Genomic DNA, 15,841 nt, shown 5'->3' on the forward strand with positions numbered 1-15,841 from the left:
TGGTTGGTTGGTTGGTTGCAGTGGCAGGTCATAAGATAACTTCAAATGTACCTCAATTAGCAATTTTTCGCCGTTTTGTTACCACATTCCTCGCAAGAACCCTAGTATAGAAGAGTAGAGACTAAATCCATCCCACTGAATTTAGGTAATTTAATAGGCCTTTCATCTTCACCATTGAGCAGTCTGATAAACTATCACAAGTATTTTCCTAAGAACCTATATCTTCTGGATGCTAGAGCTGGGCATTCACAGAGAAAATGTATTATTGTTTCTTTCTTCTGCGGGTTTCTACAACTTCTGCAGTGAGAGTTATAGGGAATACGCAGTTTCTCTGCGTGAGTTCCTATACACTAATGATCAGTAAGAACTGCAATAAGCCTTGCAGTGTTTACGCGATCTCTTTTGATCAGTTCCAGGGATTTATTTTTATTATAGGTGGGCCACATTAACCTGAAAGTTGCACATGACTTTAGTGCTTTCCATCTGTTATTGGCGAGTTGCAGAAAGTAAAGGAAGGTACTTCTTTTGATGGTCTCCAGTGTAATATAAATTGGTACCGCCAGTGACGCATCTAGGGAGGCACTAGAGCGGGCTAAACTTTCAGCTTTCTCGTTCCCCACGATGTTCCTATGCCCAGGAACCCAGATGAGTGTGATATCGGCCAACCGATTTAGCTCGTCGATTGCTTCTCTACATTCTTTTACTATTTTTGATTTTGTTATAAAGGATTCAAGAGCTTTAATTGCTGCCTGGCTGTCAATAAAAATAGCAACACTATATCTGTTCTCGATGTGGCTTGCAATTTGCCGACAGGCTTCTTTTATTGCTAGGATTTCAGCCTGAAAAACCGTAGCCTCATTAGGTAGCCTAAGAGAGTTATTTATATTTTTAGATGGTGCGAAGATTCCTGCTCCTGCCCCACCGCTAATGTTCGAACCATCTGTATATATTGAGATATCGTAATTTGCTTCGAAATTTTTCCTTTTCCACTCATTTCTTGAAGGGAATATTGTCTGAAAATTCCTTTCGAAGTCTATACACGGATTCAGATAATCTGATGTCATCCTATACAGACAATTTGGAACTGTACCTAGAATCCGACTATGTCCATATGTTCGTTCCAACCATACGCCTGTTACTTTTAGTCTTACAGCGCTATTACAAACTATGTTTTTAATAGAGCAGTGGATACCTCTGACCATTTTTATTTTATCTCTTTGAATAATAGTTCGTTCAAGCTGGCATTGATTTATTGCAATTAACGAAACATATAATTTAGTTTTTGTTTCTCATAACTATAATGTACAATGTGATTTAATAATAAGAGTATTACCCCAAATTTGTGTTTCTTTAATTATTACACAGTATACTCTTAGCGTAACAAAAAATAAAACCTTTCACTTTTATGGTAATAATTTTTACTATAAGAAATTTCATGACATTTATTAGCATTCGAGTTTTATTTAACACATTTATTCGAATAAATGTCAATTAGTGCAATTAATAATGCAGCTTGAATGGGCAATGGAGAGTTGTGCTTCATACATTCTTGAACCTTTTTCCACCAACGATTTTTCCAATATTCTGTCAATTATATTAAAAGTGAAAAAACGAAGTAATTATTGATTATTAAATCTAAAGTTAGAACGTTCTATTTATCTATACTGTTTTTGGAAACATTTGCATTTAATTTAAAATTAAAAGCCAACAAATACAAGTGCAAAAGTTGTCAGAATAATGAGGTCTTGAACCTTCAAAAATATTGAAATTGCATTTTGAGATTTGTTCCTTGCAAAGCTATTTTCTATATTTCTTGTTCAAAACCCAATATACTGAGTCGCTCCCCATCGTACGTTAACATAACTGCATTAGAAAATCTATACTAAATATAGTCTCAAGAATTCTATTTTTAAATGTGTATATATATCTAGCAAGTCCTGGAAGTAGAATTAAAAATAAAATCAATATGTATTTGTTGCATGGAATTTGAAATTATATTTGATAGATCTATTTCATTATAAAGATCACAGCCTTTTAAATGACTTGACTATGATCGTAGTCTTGGAACATAACTTCAATTTTAATTAAATTTTGTTTAACTTACGAAAAGTTTAAATTCCGTAAACGGAGGTGGAGATAAATTGGACATATGGAAATATACAATATTAATTTTAGTTTTAGTATGTAGAATATGTTTATTGTTTAAATCTTTTTTTGGTTTAACAATAAAATTAAATTTTCTTTTACATTTCCAAATCTCAAATTATATTTGTTTTTTATTCGTAAATGTCCTCCTTATCGGCCACGTATCTAATGATGTCACAAGGTTTCAGTAATTTTTCAGCATCGGAGTCTGGAATTTCAAAGCCGAATTCATCTTCCATCGCCATTATAACCTCCACATGATCCAAAGAGTCCAGCCCTAGGTCATTTATGAAATGAGAGTCCACACTCAACTATAAAGATTATTAAATTCGTCATTAGATGTTAAAAATAGTTCTCGCTTTGTTTTCGGTTTAAATATTAAAAATATCTGGCAATTGTGTAAATGTTAATTTTATATTGCAAATCAAATTAATCAATAATTAATGTTAGAATTAATAGTTTTACCTTGCTTGGATCAATTTTATCATAGAGTTTCAACACAAGTAACACTCTTTCGTTGATCAATTTCAAGGACAGTGGAGGCTTTGCAGAATAATTACGAACTGTTTGGCAACGCCAGATGTTTTTATCCTTACGAACCGAAAACAAAACAAAAAAAGGAATCAATACTTCGTTCAAACTTTACCTTATCGGCAGTGACTTTGTCGTAGCTGGAGACAACTTTTAATACACGGTCACGAATTTCCTCCATTGAACGTTTACCGGATGTGCAGTAACATACCTTAAGCAAATTAATCTTAAAACAAAGTTAATATAAAAAACTGGCAGCGGAAAAGCTAATGCTGTGTGAAATAATTAATATATCATATATAACTAGTTAAAAGCTAATTTTTTGTTTTGGAAAGTTTATAATCGTTGAAATTTTTATATAACGAACTAATTTTGTTACACCAACAGTTGGTCCCTAAAATTTCTACATCTTTGGCACTCAGCGAGGAGTTAATAGAAATGCAAATTTCTTGTTGATCTTTCCGGGTCTCTCTTAGAGCATTGCGTATTAAAAGTGAGGTTAACAGCAAACATGATATGTCGGTAGGAAAATACTGTCGGTTTGATATTCTTGTTACAAAATTACTTACTTGATTTATTGTCACCGCAGCATTCCTTTGAACTAGAGCTAATCGTGGTTGAGTTTTAGCAGCAAGAGCGATTCCTCTTTTAACATTTGCGACAACACTGACGCGACAGCAGTTGCGTGCAACTTGTGTCCACATGTTTAATATTCTACAATAAATATTTATACGAATAAAAATCTATCACCACAAATACGAATGGTTTTTATCAGTTTGCACCTCACTTTTTGCTGCCTTTACGAGAAGAATATTATGTAAAAACTTCTAAGATGTTGTATAGCGGAGAAAAGTCAAAAATAATGGGAATTTTTTGACGCTCAGCTGCTTCACTACGTGCTGCGTTCGTACAAAATATACAATTGACAATTCATAAAGTGATACTTTTAACATATGTTTGTAAAATTATTTTTAGTGGGTAATAATATAAAATTACTCCGAGTAGTTTCCAAGCAAAAAATCCGTTAAAATTACTAAATTCTTTCTGAAAAAAGCAGACTGTAGCCTCTTCACACAGCTTAAGTAATTGTAATTTTGATTGCAATATTGCTTAATTGGCAAGCTTTTCTAAAAACATGTTCACACAGCATGCATTAACTCTGTAATTCCATTTGTACTACTAAACGTTGCAGTAAAGTTTTGTTTTATTATGCTTTAGTTTATAAAAATTATTTGCTATTTCGCTACAATTGTACAATTGTGAATTCATAATTTAATTCCAGCTTGATTACGCATAGTCGTAATTCTGGTTCTCGGATTTTTTTAATTTAACTAGATTAAATGTTAATTACTTATTAAATTATTTTTTTCAAAAACTTTGACGTAAAAATAATTGACAGTATATGTATATGCATACATATACATGTTATATGTTATATTAATAATATACAACATTAATGCAAAAACCAAAATCAAAATATAATAGGTTGCTCCCACCAGTTATATGAAGAGAAACTCAATTATAATTGTTAACAGCACTCACAAACTTATATGCCTTTCTTTAAAATCGAAAATTGTGTTAGTTAGATTATTAGCGGTTTATAAAATAGGTTATGTTGCTTACTGCCACTTTTTCTCCAAAACGTAATAAAATTGTCCTAAAAGTTGCAAATTCTAAAATTTATTACCATACAACACTGCTTTGCTTTAATGTCGAGGCACAAATACGCCGACTCTCATGTCGAAATTTGAACCGATATAAATCGTCAGGACTTGACAAGGGTACACGAAACTGTACACGGTAATGCCTGATATGTAGTATCATCATTACTTATCTTTCCTATGTCATGCCAAAGGCTATTTGACTAAAGTCGGGTCATCATTTCTGTATCTTTGCATTTCGGGTACATTATTACAACTGTTTCATTTTTCGAGCAATGTGCATGTCAATCTGCACTAGTCGCATCAACAAAAATTGAACGTTCCTCAAGGACTCCAGGAAAAATTGTAGTGATATCTTTAGGTTAGGTTAGGTGAGGTAATACCCGCGATCCCAGGGGGATCCAGAACCGGTATTTAGAACCTTTGGCAAAGCTTATGATGCTATATAGAGGGAGGTCTCGAAGTTCGCCAAGTTCCTCAAAAAAAGAAAGCCCCCAAAAATTAAAGGCGACACCGCGCATGTGCTAGACAGAAACAAAGCAGGTGGGAGGAATTTTCGTCATCCTCACCACAACTGCGGCAAAAATAGTTGAAAGGGAAATTCAGTCTCCTAGTATGATTATCTATCTGTTAGTAAACATACTACAAGACTGATATCTCCACGCGGCAACTCTAATAGAGTTTTGGTTTTCTAATGTTGGTTTGTAGCCACATTGCATACAGATGCCTGCATATCGCAGAGTCTTCCCATCTTTTGTTAAACAGTTCGGCACAGGAAGAACTCAATACCAATTTGCATGATGTCAACGATATGCCCAGATTGTTTAGGTGTTCCGACTGGTTCCCTGAAGCACCCCGTCTGGTTAGCTCATCTACTTTGCTATTGCCGAAAATATCCCTATAACCAGTATCTCATTTAGAGATGTGTAGCAGTCAAAGACCGTCCTAGATGTGAATTGGACTGAACTCAAGGAGTTTAAAGCAGCTTGACAGTACGAAGATTTATCAAGGGTTATCACCATATGGTTATGCTATATAGAAGTATTGCTCTAAGGACAGCCGTGTATAGCCATTGAGCGATACGTGGTTGCAATCCCTACTTTTTACCAATAGATTTTTGACGAAAAAGCAATGCAATGTTTGCTTTCCTAGCTCGCCTTGAAATATTTTCTTTCCAGCTCAGTTTTCTATCAAAAACAATGCTTAAAAATTTTGCTTTACGAGTAATTTGTATCGCAGAACCTTTAATATAGAGTGGAGAAAGATTTGAGACCCTATGTTTTCTAGTAATACTACGATATCTCTTTTTCTGGGGTTAACCCCGAGACCACATTTCAGTGTCCAAATGTTAAGGATATTCAGGCCATACTGCAAAATATCTCTTAAAGTAGTAGCATATTTTCCAGTAACTGTTAACGCAATGTAATCCGCATATGCAACTGTCCCCCAGCCAGCTTTCCTCAGTTTTTGTAGCAGTTTAGTCACCGCTGTGTTCTAGAGTAGGGGAGAGAGTACGCCCCCTTGGGGGGTACCTCTATTTACCCGTCTGGGTGTAATGGGCTGATACACCCATTTGTGCTTCAATAATTCTGCCAGTTAATAATTGGCCGATAAAGCTGGTGAGCGCATCCTCAACACCCAGACGCAATACTGCGCTTGCTATTGCACAGGGAAGAATATTGTTAAAAGCTCCTTCAATATCTACGCAAGCAAGTGATATCGTAACGATTGCAAACTAATTCAGTCATTCTAACAGAATATCTTTTTAAAAAAACATATAGCCGTTATGATGACGGCGAAAACATCATATAACCACCACTTAAGCAGCAGGATTTGCTAACACATTGCAGGAGGCATTGTTGTGATTTGCTGTAGTTGCAAAACGTTTGAGCATCCTCGATTTTATATGGCAATATAAAAGTTTGCGAGCATACGTGAGTTAAGTCAAAAAGAAATTAATCTTTCTAAGATGAAGAAAAAGTTTCCCTTAAAAAAAGTTACATTTACCGCGATTATTTAAAATGTATCTTCTCTTTCGCTTCTATAATACGTCTTCTCTACTAATATTGTTAAAATATGTCGACTGATTTGTGTCGTAGATAACCATCGCTATCATCAACGTGTTTTATGAAGCGAACATCAATACATTGTGCAACATTTTTATCTGTCCGTGTACCGTGACATTACCTACCGCCGGGATGGTGATACTTTAAGATTTTTATGTGGATGACGTGCCTACTGGGGGTAGCAACGGTGGCTATCCGTTGCTTATCGAAAAATGAGATGAGCTAATCCAACTTTTACGTTGTACCACATTGGAGCTAAGTTAGTACCTATCTGATTCCTCTTTAAGTATGAATATTTTAGATCAGCGCTCCAGCCACAATTTCTTGCAACAGCAGAATGACTTTCCAAATGTACTTGGTTTATGGTGCAAACTAGTAAACATCATTCGTACTGCAGAATAAATTACACAATTATTTCATTACACACATTGGTACGACATACTACCTTACGAATAGAGGTGATCTTCTATATTGTAATTCCCTGAAGTTTTCATGATATGTATAGAACTCAAACGCTGTACTCGAACCCCATGTTTTTTGTAAAGTATCCATTAAAACCTATTCATATATTTTCGTTACAAAAACAAATTGGGAAAAATAATAGAATACTGCAAAAATTAGGTAAAATCACTGCAAAACAAGTGTTATTCCATTGTAACAAATTTCCACACCCAGATTAGCCTTTCTTAAATGGTAGAGAGCGAGAGCGTTTTTTAATCTTATTTATAAAGCACTTGGCTTTGCTCGAAGTTAAGTTTAAAGTCGTTGTGGCATTCTATTCTTAATAAACAATTTCAAAGCCTTGCTATTTTAGCAGTTACAACAGCTCCAACAGTTAGCATAACTTCAATTAAATTTTCCTATCGACATACTCTAGAGTTTGCCGAAAGACACGACTAACTTAGTAGAGAAGATCTAAGTTAAAATCTCTACATTTGCAAACTGCTGGATAATAATCTCATCCAGAGGCGTACCACAATCAACTTCTGCCTAAGAATTTTCACACTCATGCGCATCGAAATGACACATGAATTGGTCACACTTGGTCCACTGCATCCGCTATTACATTTGTATCAAATATCGACAACAAATGCAACGCGCATCCATTTTGACGTCGAATACTTAACGGGTTATTTCAACTTTACACGCTGATGCAGAGATCATACCACCTGTCATCTTTTAGGAATCAAAAAGACTGTTCATGGTATATAAGTTTTTTTTTTTTAAATATATAAGACATTCTCCATCTTAACCATGTACCAAATATGATAAATACTTACTGAAATGATTATAATATCCCGTGATCAGGTTACGACGTGACACGTTTATGTAGCCTAGTGTAAAATGTATATTTGTATGTATATTGTAGGAGTATATTATTGATATAAACAATATTGAAAAATACGAAACAAACATGTTATATCTAGCGCTTATTTATTATAGTCATTATATTTGGTATTTTAGGGCTTTGATTTGATTGAATAAAGGTTATAATTTACACTTCAAAGCTGACAATTGTTCAATTTTAACACAGTGGTACTTTTAAAGCTCTCTCTTCTTTATATACTTTATTTTAATTTACATATTTGCGTGTCTGAATATTCAAACAATTGATTTATTGTCCAGCAATCTGAAATAGTCAATATTTGTTTTTTATATCTGTTAAAAATATGGAAAGATTTTACTTACAACAACAAGATGACCACTCTTATCACGTACGATACCTGGTTGCGCGCCTGTTTGAATATCGATAACACCGGACTTCCCCTTGACAACATTGTGTTCCAATCTTAGAAAAGAAAAAAAAAATAATCTTAAGCAAAACAATTACGAATTCGCTTCACTTACGAGTCACGACTAACGATACTGATAATATTTGCAGTACCAACAGTATCGATTATATAGGTGGAAAATTCGATGATATATGGAATAACCAATATCAAATCGCCCTTGTCTTTTTTAAGGTCAAGCGGAATACGTATAACCATTAAGTCGTCACTGTGATTAGTTAGGACAAAATCAATTTTGTCCAAAGGCAGACGATGTTTTTGCTTGTACGTTTTGCCATCCAACACATAAAGGGCTTTAGTGCTTAATAAGACAAAACGATCCCTGGACTTGTAACCATGACGATCATATTTGACACATGTTGAGGAGTAAGCGAGGCGCTCACTTCCAAATGCAGTTGCCACAAAGTTGTTAATTTGGGTTGCATGCTCTTTGGGGATGCGATCATTTTGGAATAGTTGACCGATACTTCCAGGATAATTATTTTTTTTGTCTGTACAAAAGTTAATTTGAAAATTAATTATAGTTATTTTAATTGTTTTATTGTATAAAATATGAATTTTACCCTTGAAAACTTTTTCTGCAAGTACTTTGAGTTCCATCTGACGTTTTCTCTCCGCACTTAATTTCAATCGGTAAACTCGAGCTAAATGCAAACGCTGTAGGCGATGTAAATAAGTTGATGCTTCTTGACAGTGTTTTGGGGCTGACGGCCAGCTCTTGTCAAGCACTTTCGTAGGCAATTCTTTGGATAGTCGTAAGAGCCACATGCGTTTACAATTGGCAATAAATGCTTCGTTGTATCCATTTGGGGGATCATTTCGAGTGATAAAACCTTTAATGAAAGCTCGAACTTTTTCAACGGCCTCGCGTTTTCTTTTGATTGCTTGTTGAGCCAAATGACGACGACAATACGACTGCAAGACGATAACTTGCTGGCGCAGCTTAACGTATTTCTTGCGTTGCACACGTCCCCTCCAGTGTGCCTGAAGAATGGCAGCGATATCATGTTTTTTAAGTTGAAAAGCATCTTCGGTATCAAATAAGGTTTTTGGAAAACGAATGAATAATTTTGTTTCTCCAATACGGTAGTCTTCTGGACCATAATTAAGTTCCTTAACCAAAATTTTGACACCACTTTTAGCTGATCCATTGTAATTTGGCCATGTACTTTTACTCAAGCATTTATAGCGGTTCAAAAACATTTCGTAAGTTCTATAAAAAAAAAATTATACTTATTATAAATATATTTATAACACAGGTTTTTTCGAATATTGATAATATATATACCTTCTATAAGCAAACCCAGCTCGTCGTACTCGCAAATTTTCCATTAAGCCTAAGTATTTAACTTGATGTAGTACCAAGTCATTATTAAATGCACCTGGACTCTGAAGATCATTTGGCTTTATACATCTTATGTAGGAAGGTTCTTTGCACATTAATATGTCCATTAAGTTATTTAATGAGGATTTAAACTGTGTAACCGCTGTTTCTGGACGTTTTTTGCTCTTATACTCAAGTTCCGGGAAGCATATGCGCACAATACTATTACTGGCTTTACTCATGGTTTCCTTTAAATCTCTAAAAAGCAAATCGTTGTTCTTATCAAGAAATCCATTGACATTGTAAGTTACTTCGCCCGCATAGTGTACCAAGCGGAATTCATTACGACCCATTGTTTTTTGAATTTGAGTTGATGATTTTTCATGACATATGTAATGTGGATGATCAGAAAGTTGGTGAGTTAATTTCTCCAAAAATGTAATATCTGTGGCATCACCAGGACGCAAGCATTCCTCATCCAATATGGAAATGATTCCTTTGAATTTCTCTTCAATCAAATTACAGATAACTTTGTTGTCAAAGTACTCTACAGGAACCCATTCGATACCCTCACGACGATATTCGTCTTGCTCAGACTTAAGTGTGAGTTCAATAAATAATTGCTGTAATTTCTCATTACAGAAATTAATACAAAACTGTTCGAAATTGTTCTTTTGGAATATTTCAAAACCGTAAATGTCTAAAATGCCCATGACATTGTTACGTGCTCCATGCAAATCCTTTGCTTGTAGCGAAATATTAAGACGAGTCACTAACCAAGAGAATAAACGATCATATACCGCTTTTGCTAAGGCATCGCGCGCATATATGGCCATATCACGGCTCAATGGGGAAGTAACGACATCACCACGTGCATCAATTGTGCGATTTGTAAGTGCGGCAGTAAGCTCATCAGTATTAACTCCGAGCAATTTGGACGCAGAAGCCACTGTGTCTACCTCTAACACCTTAGAGTTTCCACCATCTTCGGTAAAATTAATATTTCCTAAGTGTAGAACACTTGCAATTATGCTGAAGATTTCGTTTTGTTCATCAGCCGAAAAATCAATGATGGTCATTGCCTGTTTCACAGTTCTAAAATTTTCAGCATCGTTAATGTTGCTGACAGATCCCCTTTGCTAAAGTAAAACATAAATTTTAGTATTCAAGTAATCGGTAAAAATATTTAAGAAGCACGAACCCCATCGCTTAAATAGACGTAGTTGTTCAGATTGCGAGTTAAATTCAGTGATTGTAATTTATCGTCACTCTCTCCAGCGAGCAGTTGATAAAAAATATGGAAGTTTCTTTCCCCTGAGTTTTGACTGACAACTCGGGATTTTTCCAACAAATAATTCAGAATGTTACCGCCGATTGGAGTGCCCGTGAAATCAAATTGAACGTCCATATATTTACCGAAGCGTGAGGAGTTTTCATTACGATTTGTTTTTGCGTTACCAAAAGCTTCAAGAACCGGATTACTTTTTAAAAGCTTATCTTTAACTCCCTCAACAGTAGTCTGATGACCGGAGCATGCTGCGATATATTCTAAGACCTTTTTGGAGGCTTCTGTTTTCCCAGAGCCACTCTCGCCTAAAATTAGAAACATGAACAAATTATGAATGTTGCACGAGACTCTTAAATTACTTAATCTTTATAAGACAATAAGATTACAAAATATTTCTATATATTTACCTGATATAAGAACACATTGTCCCTGATTTTCCTCAATCAGTGATCGGAAGGCATTATCGGTGATGGCAAATCTAAGAATTACAACAAAACGTTTAAGTTGAATAAAATATTAGGTACTAAAATCGACTTACATATGGGGTGGAATTTCGAAAAAGTGTTTATTTCTATATTCCTTGATATGATTCTCAGAATAAATGTCCAAATTTTTATAAGGATTGACAGATATCAATACCGGACCAATATAAGTCTAAAATAAAATAAAAATATATAATAAATATTATATAATAAATAATATATATATATATAGATTTTTATAGATATACATATATGTATTAGAAACAGTGGAAAGACATACTTATGTAAAATAAAATTAAATAAAAAGAGTTACAATATATGGTATTAAATATATATTCATAGTATTTTAAATTAAAGAAATAAAAAAAATTTGTGTTACAAATCTATTATATATAATTTACTTATCAAATTTTCTAGAAATATATATAAAAATACGGGAATTTTTTATTTGTGCAGTTCATGAAATATTGGGTTTCTCTGAAAGTTATTTTGTTTTTTTGGTGGAAAGAAAGACATTTTTTTTTAATGATGTGCAAATTAATTAATATTAGTTAATATTAATTATTTAATATTAGTTAATATTGACTGTAACATGACTTTACTCTATAAAACTTCTGATCTTTACTGGCAGGAAAATATTCCGGTTATTTTTGGCGTTCTTATATAAAGTAAGCTTTTGACTTTTAGTCTTTTCGTTAGTTTAAAATTTGTCGGGTTGATGCCTTATAAAAACAATCATGCCTTACATCAGTTTTCAAACCAAGAACCTATTTACGTTCTTTGCTCCATGATCTCTTGCCTTTAACATTGTTGTGGATAATCTATTTTTCATTCATGATATATCATTTTCATGACTCGGTAATAAACGGATCATTTTCTTAAGTTATTATAAGCAAACTGTAAACGTCAATTCGATAGAAAATAATTTTTCTGTAAGAACAATTGGACCGCATATGATCAGCTTTGAAGACAATGTTAATTTCTTAGCGACCTCATGAGTTAAAAACAACTCGGTCGGTTTGCATCAATTAATGATTTTTTTTTCTGTATCTTCAACATCAAAATTGTTAAAATGAAATTTTGGAAATCAATATTGGCATTCCCTTTCTGGGAAAACATCTAATCTATACACATTAATTAATTTCTCTTTTAGTTGATCAACAAAGACAATTAAATTAATATATCTTAAAAACACCATATTCAGCTATCTATACTTTATAAATCACCCAACATTAACTAAAATTAAGTGTAGAATTAGGTGTAAAAAATTCATTTAAGCCCAGTTTAGAGGTCAAAGTAAAATCGCTTTACCAGTAGTTCAACATCTAACCAAAATTTCATATATTATACTTTCCATTTCATAGACCTGATTTGGCAGACTTGTGATATATGTCAAACGGAACTACGATCTAACGACTGCTCACTGGGTTTTGAGATTTGTTTTTCAGTTAATAGATTTATCAACAGTGCCGGATGATACATCCGTACTTTTTTGAAAGTGACAAAGATATTACACTATAGTCATATGATTGTTTGATTTTTTACCATGATATTAAAGATATCTCGATATTTCAATTAGAAATGTGTTTTTTTTTATTTCGGAACCTCAACATCTTATATTTGCAACTTCATCTGACTGGATTGACAAAAGTCGTTATGTAAATTTAATTTAATTAGTTATAATAGCTATTAAATTATTTATTGAAACGGTCACCATGATTAAGATTAAATATATATATATATATATATATATATAAATTTAAATATTGCTAATATGGACTCCAATATCTTATTCGTTTCATAATGAACATTTCACAAATTTAAAATATGCCCTTTAAATATAGTGTATATTTCAAATATTTATTTCAAAAATATTAAAACGAAATAATAAGAATCTAACTTAGAATAAAATAGATATAAGAAGTGTACCTATACACCATATACTTATATTTATAAATTTTCTTATGTCAGCAAACAAATTTTTCAGATTAAAATTTTAGTCATTTATATAAAAAAAATATATATATAAGTAGCCATGGTTAAAAATTCAAAATATTACTTATTAATAAATAAAAATTCTTACACAGTTCCATGTCTAATGTAAGAAAGTTTTTGAGAGCATGTTTTCAGAAAAAAAAAAATTAAAATCAAGGTAAATAATTTTAGAAAAAATATAAGAATCTTATTAGAGAATTTATATACTTACATAGATTATATTTTCTTGGAATCTCTTTCGTAGATTATCGATGAAAGCTTCTTCATTCTCGAAATCTTCAAGCAACACAAAGTCTTGGACACCCACACGATCGCGTTCGTGCAATCCCCTTTCCATGGCTAGCTTGGACGTAGAACTGAAAAAATAAAGGAACTTTATGTAAGACAGTTTATAGCTAGATTATAGAAGATATGTATTATTTACGCATAAAGAAGAAGCAATTTGCCTGCAATTTTACCGATTGTTTGCCATTTTTTAACCAATTTGTTGGCTAATTTCATATTGTACTTAAAATTTTAATGAGCGCTATTTTTTGAAAAATTATAAAACTCGCGTTCGTTCTACTTGAAAAAAATTAAAATCGGCAAAAATATTTGTAAATTTTATTATTTTTTCAACATGTTTTTCTTACCGTAACATTAAGTAGTTCATAGCAAACCAACTGAATCATGGGCTGCTTTGCCTCAGGAAATATTTCTAATTAAAATTTCCAATAATACTTATTAAGGTGTCAGTGGCCTTAACAGGATTAAAAAACTTCATTATACAAAGAGTTGAGGTAGTTATAGATAAATATATAGTGACCAAATTAGATTAGTAGATAAAAAAAGATGTATGAAATAACTATACAGTAACCAATTGGACAATGCTTGGTTTAACATAGTATTGAAGAATATACGATCACAGTTAAGACGACTAACCTCTAAAATATCTAACGTCTCCAAAACCGTAACCTAAAATATAAGTCTATAAGTCTATTATATACGTAGTTTCAAAGATTTTTTGCTGAAAATAAATTATTCGTAATAAAAATATAGTTAAATACACTTTAATATAATTATAATAGAAATCGCTGTACTATAGTCTGTAGTTATATGTATATATATCTGCAATAAAAAAATATAATAAATAAATACTATTAGGTACTGCGGACATTAAAAACACTTTTTTTGTGTACGGTAGACGAAACATAAACCACTAAATTAAACGGAGGGCAAGAGTAGCCCATAGAATGGATTTATTGATTTTTGTGATTTTGCTTTCTAAAACTAAATTTATTATATATATTTTGACAAATTATTACTTCTAAAATAATTTGATTAATGTTTAAAATATTTTTTTTTAATTTAACAACAAAATATATCAGACTTATATTTATCTTTACAAAGATTTACTGAAGAGTCATTATTCCTATGTGATAGCAATATCACATGTCGTATCTATGTGATAAAAACTATATTTTCACACGACAATCAAGTAGACATATCAGCCTTTCTTTATGAAAATTCAATACATAGTGTCAGTATGTCGACGAGATTTGTTTGGTTAATCTGAACAGCAAGCTGAAAGTTATATGGAAACTGGCTATAAGGGTAGTAAGGTAACTCCGACTGTCCTAAGGATTTCATTTGGAATATTGACCTATTATTTTACCATATTTTAAGAAGCTAAATTCTTCTAAATATTCCCTATACTTATCTTTAGAATTTATTTCCGATTACATTTTATTTGAATGTTATCTGCACTAAACAAACATTATATATTTATTTATAAGAATTTAATTATTTTGGAAAAAAAAATTTTGTCATTTTAAGATTTAAGCAGAATTCCATTGGTCTTATGTATAAACTATGGTAATCACAAGCTGTTTGATATATTTTGATGTGTGTAATGTACATGAGTATCAATGATGATCAGGGTTTCCAACCGGAATTTTTTTCCGTTCCGGTTTTCATTCCTGCTGGTAAAAATATATAGTTAGAAAATTTTTAATCACTGAAAAAGAAACAGTATGTAGCAAAAATGAAGTTGCCTGTATACACCACATGTACCAGGGTATACAGGCCATCTACTAGCATTTACAATGTACTTTTTCAATCCTTGGCTTCTTACATAAAACAAGCTATCGAAATAAATAAAAATTTGCAATCAAAGTCTACTCAAACTGTGTACTTATTATTTAATTGTACAATTAATTCTATAGAATATTGGTTTCAAAGTAATCAGAATTATTTTAAAAATAGATCGTATGTGTAGTATTAAGGTCTTGAGGTCATTTATTAGCAATTACATGAGTTGGTGAGGTAGTTACTTCAAACATAACTCTTGCATAAGTTAAATCAAAATTATAGCGTTTGAAGCGATAGTATGCTTCTCTAATCGGTACAAAAATGGGCATTGAACATGGATCTAACAAACACATTTAAACTTGGTTAAACTTTTAAAACGCAGTTTAAAAAGAATTTTGAAGAAAGGAAATTTATGATCATTGCAGATTACATCAACAACCATTCTGCGGTCCTTCATGAAGCTTTCGCAAACTTAAAATTAACTAACGA

At 32.4% G+C, this 15,841-nt stretch overlaps 2 protein-coding genes across 6 annotated transcripts in view; both read right to left on the reverse strand.

Moving 5' to 3' along the window:
- Positions 1-2,195: 2,195 nt before the first annotated feature.
- LOC119671839 (acyl carrier protein, mitochondrial-like) lies at positions 2,196-3,987 on the reverse strand. 3 transcript variants are annotated; one of them, XM_038082648.1, is made up of 4 exons: positions 3,464-3,987; positions 3,246-3,390; positions 2,611-2,736; positions 2,196-2,456 (listed from the first exon to the last, which is right to left on the reverse strand). In XM_038082648.1, exons 2-4 carry the CDS (start codon positions 3,378-3,380, stop codon positions 2,277-2,279), a joined length of 441 nt encoding a protein of 146 aa, XP_037938576.1. In that variant the 5' UTR covers positions 3,381-3,390; positions 3,464-3,987; the 3' UTR covers positions 2,196-2,276. The 3 variants fall into 3 exon arrangements, with proteins under 3 accessions (XP_037938576.1, XP_037938575.1, XP_037938577.1); XM_038082647.1 differs by having other exon boundaries at positions 3,459-3,986; XM_038082649.1 differs by lacking the exon at positions 2,611-2,736 and adding an exon at positions 2,792-2,902 and having other exon boundaries at positions 3,246-3,986.
- Positions 3,988-7,816: 3,829 nt separating this feature from the next.
- LOC119670215 (unconventional myosin IC) overlaps positions 7,817-15,841 on the reverse strand; it is a 29,738-nt gene continuing 21,713 nt past the window's right edge. For 2 of the 3 annotated variants that reach the window (XM_038080389.1, XM_038080388.1), the window contains 9 exons: positions 13,494-13,638; positions 11,344-11,459; positions 11,213-11,283; positions 10,719-11,110; positions 9,482-10,656; positions 8,757-9,406; positions 8,252-8,684; positions 8,093-8,192; positions 7,817-8,033 (listed from right to left, as the gene is read on the reverse strand). In XM_038080389.1, the coding sequence (XP_037936317.1) occupies positions 8,019-8,033; positions 8,093-8,192; positions 8,252-8,684; positions 8,757-9,406; positions 9,482-10,656; positions 10,719-11,110; positions 11,213-11,283; positions 11,344-11,459; positions 13,494-13,619 (3,078 nt within the window). In that variant the 5' untranslated portion in view covers positions 13,620-13,638 and the 3' untranslated portion in view covers positions 7,817-8,018. Of the gene's footprint in view, positions 8,034-8,092; positions 8,193-8,251; positions 8,685-8,756; positions 9,407-9,481; positions 10,657-10,718; positions 11,111-11,212; positions 11,284-11,343; positions 11,460-13,493; positions 13,639-13,706; positions 13,840-15,841 lie in introns of those variants that run through there. The other variant, XM_038080387.1, reaches the window with a different exon arrangement.

Source organism: Teleopsis dalmanni, chromosome 1 (genome assembly GCF_002237135.1).
Source record: "Teleopsis dalmanni isolate 2A chromosome 1, ASM223713v2, whole genome shotgun sequence".
Taxonomy (NCBI): Eukaryota; Metazoa; Arthropoda; class Insecta; order Diptera; family Diopsidae; genus Teleopsis; species Teleopsis dalmanni.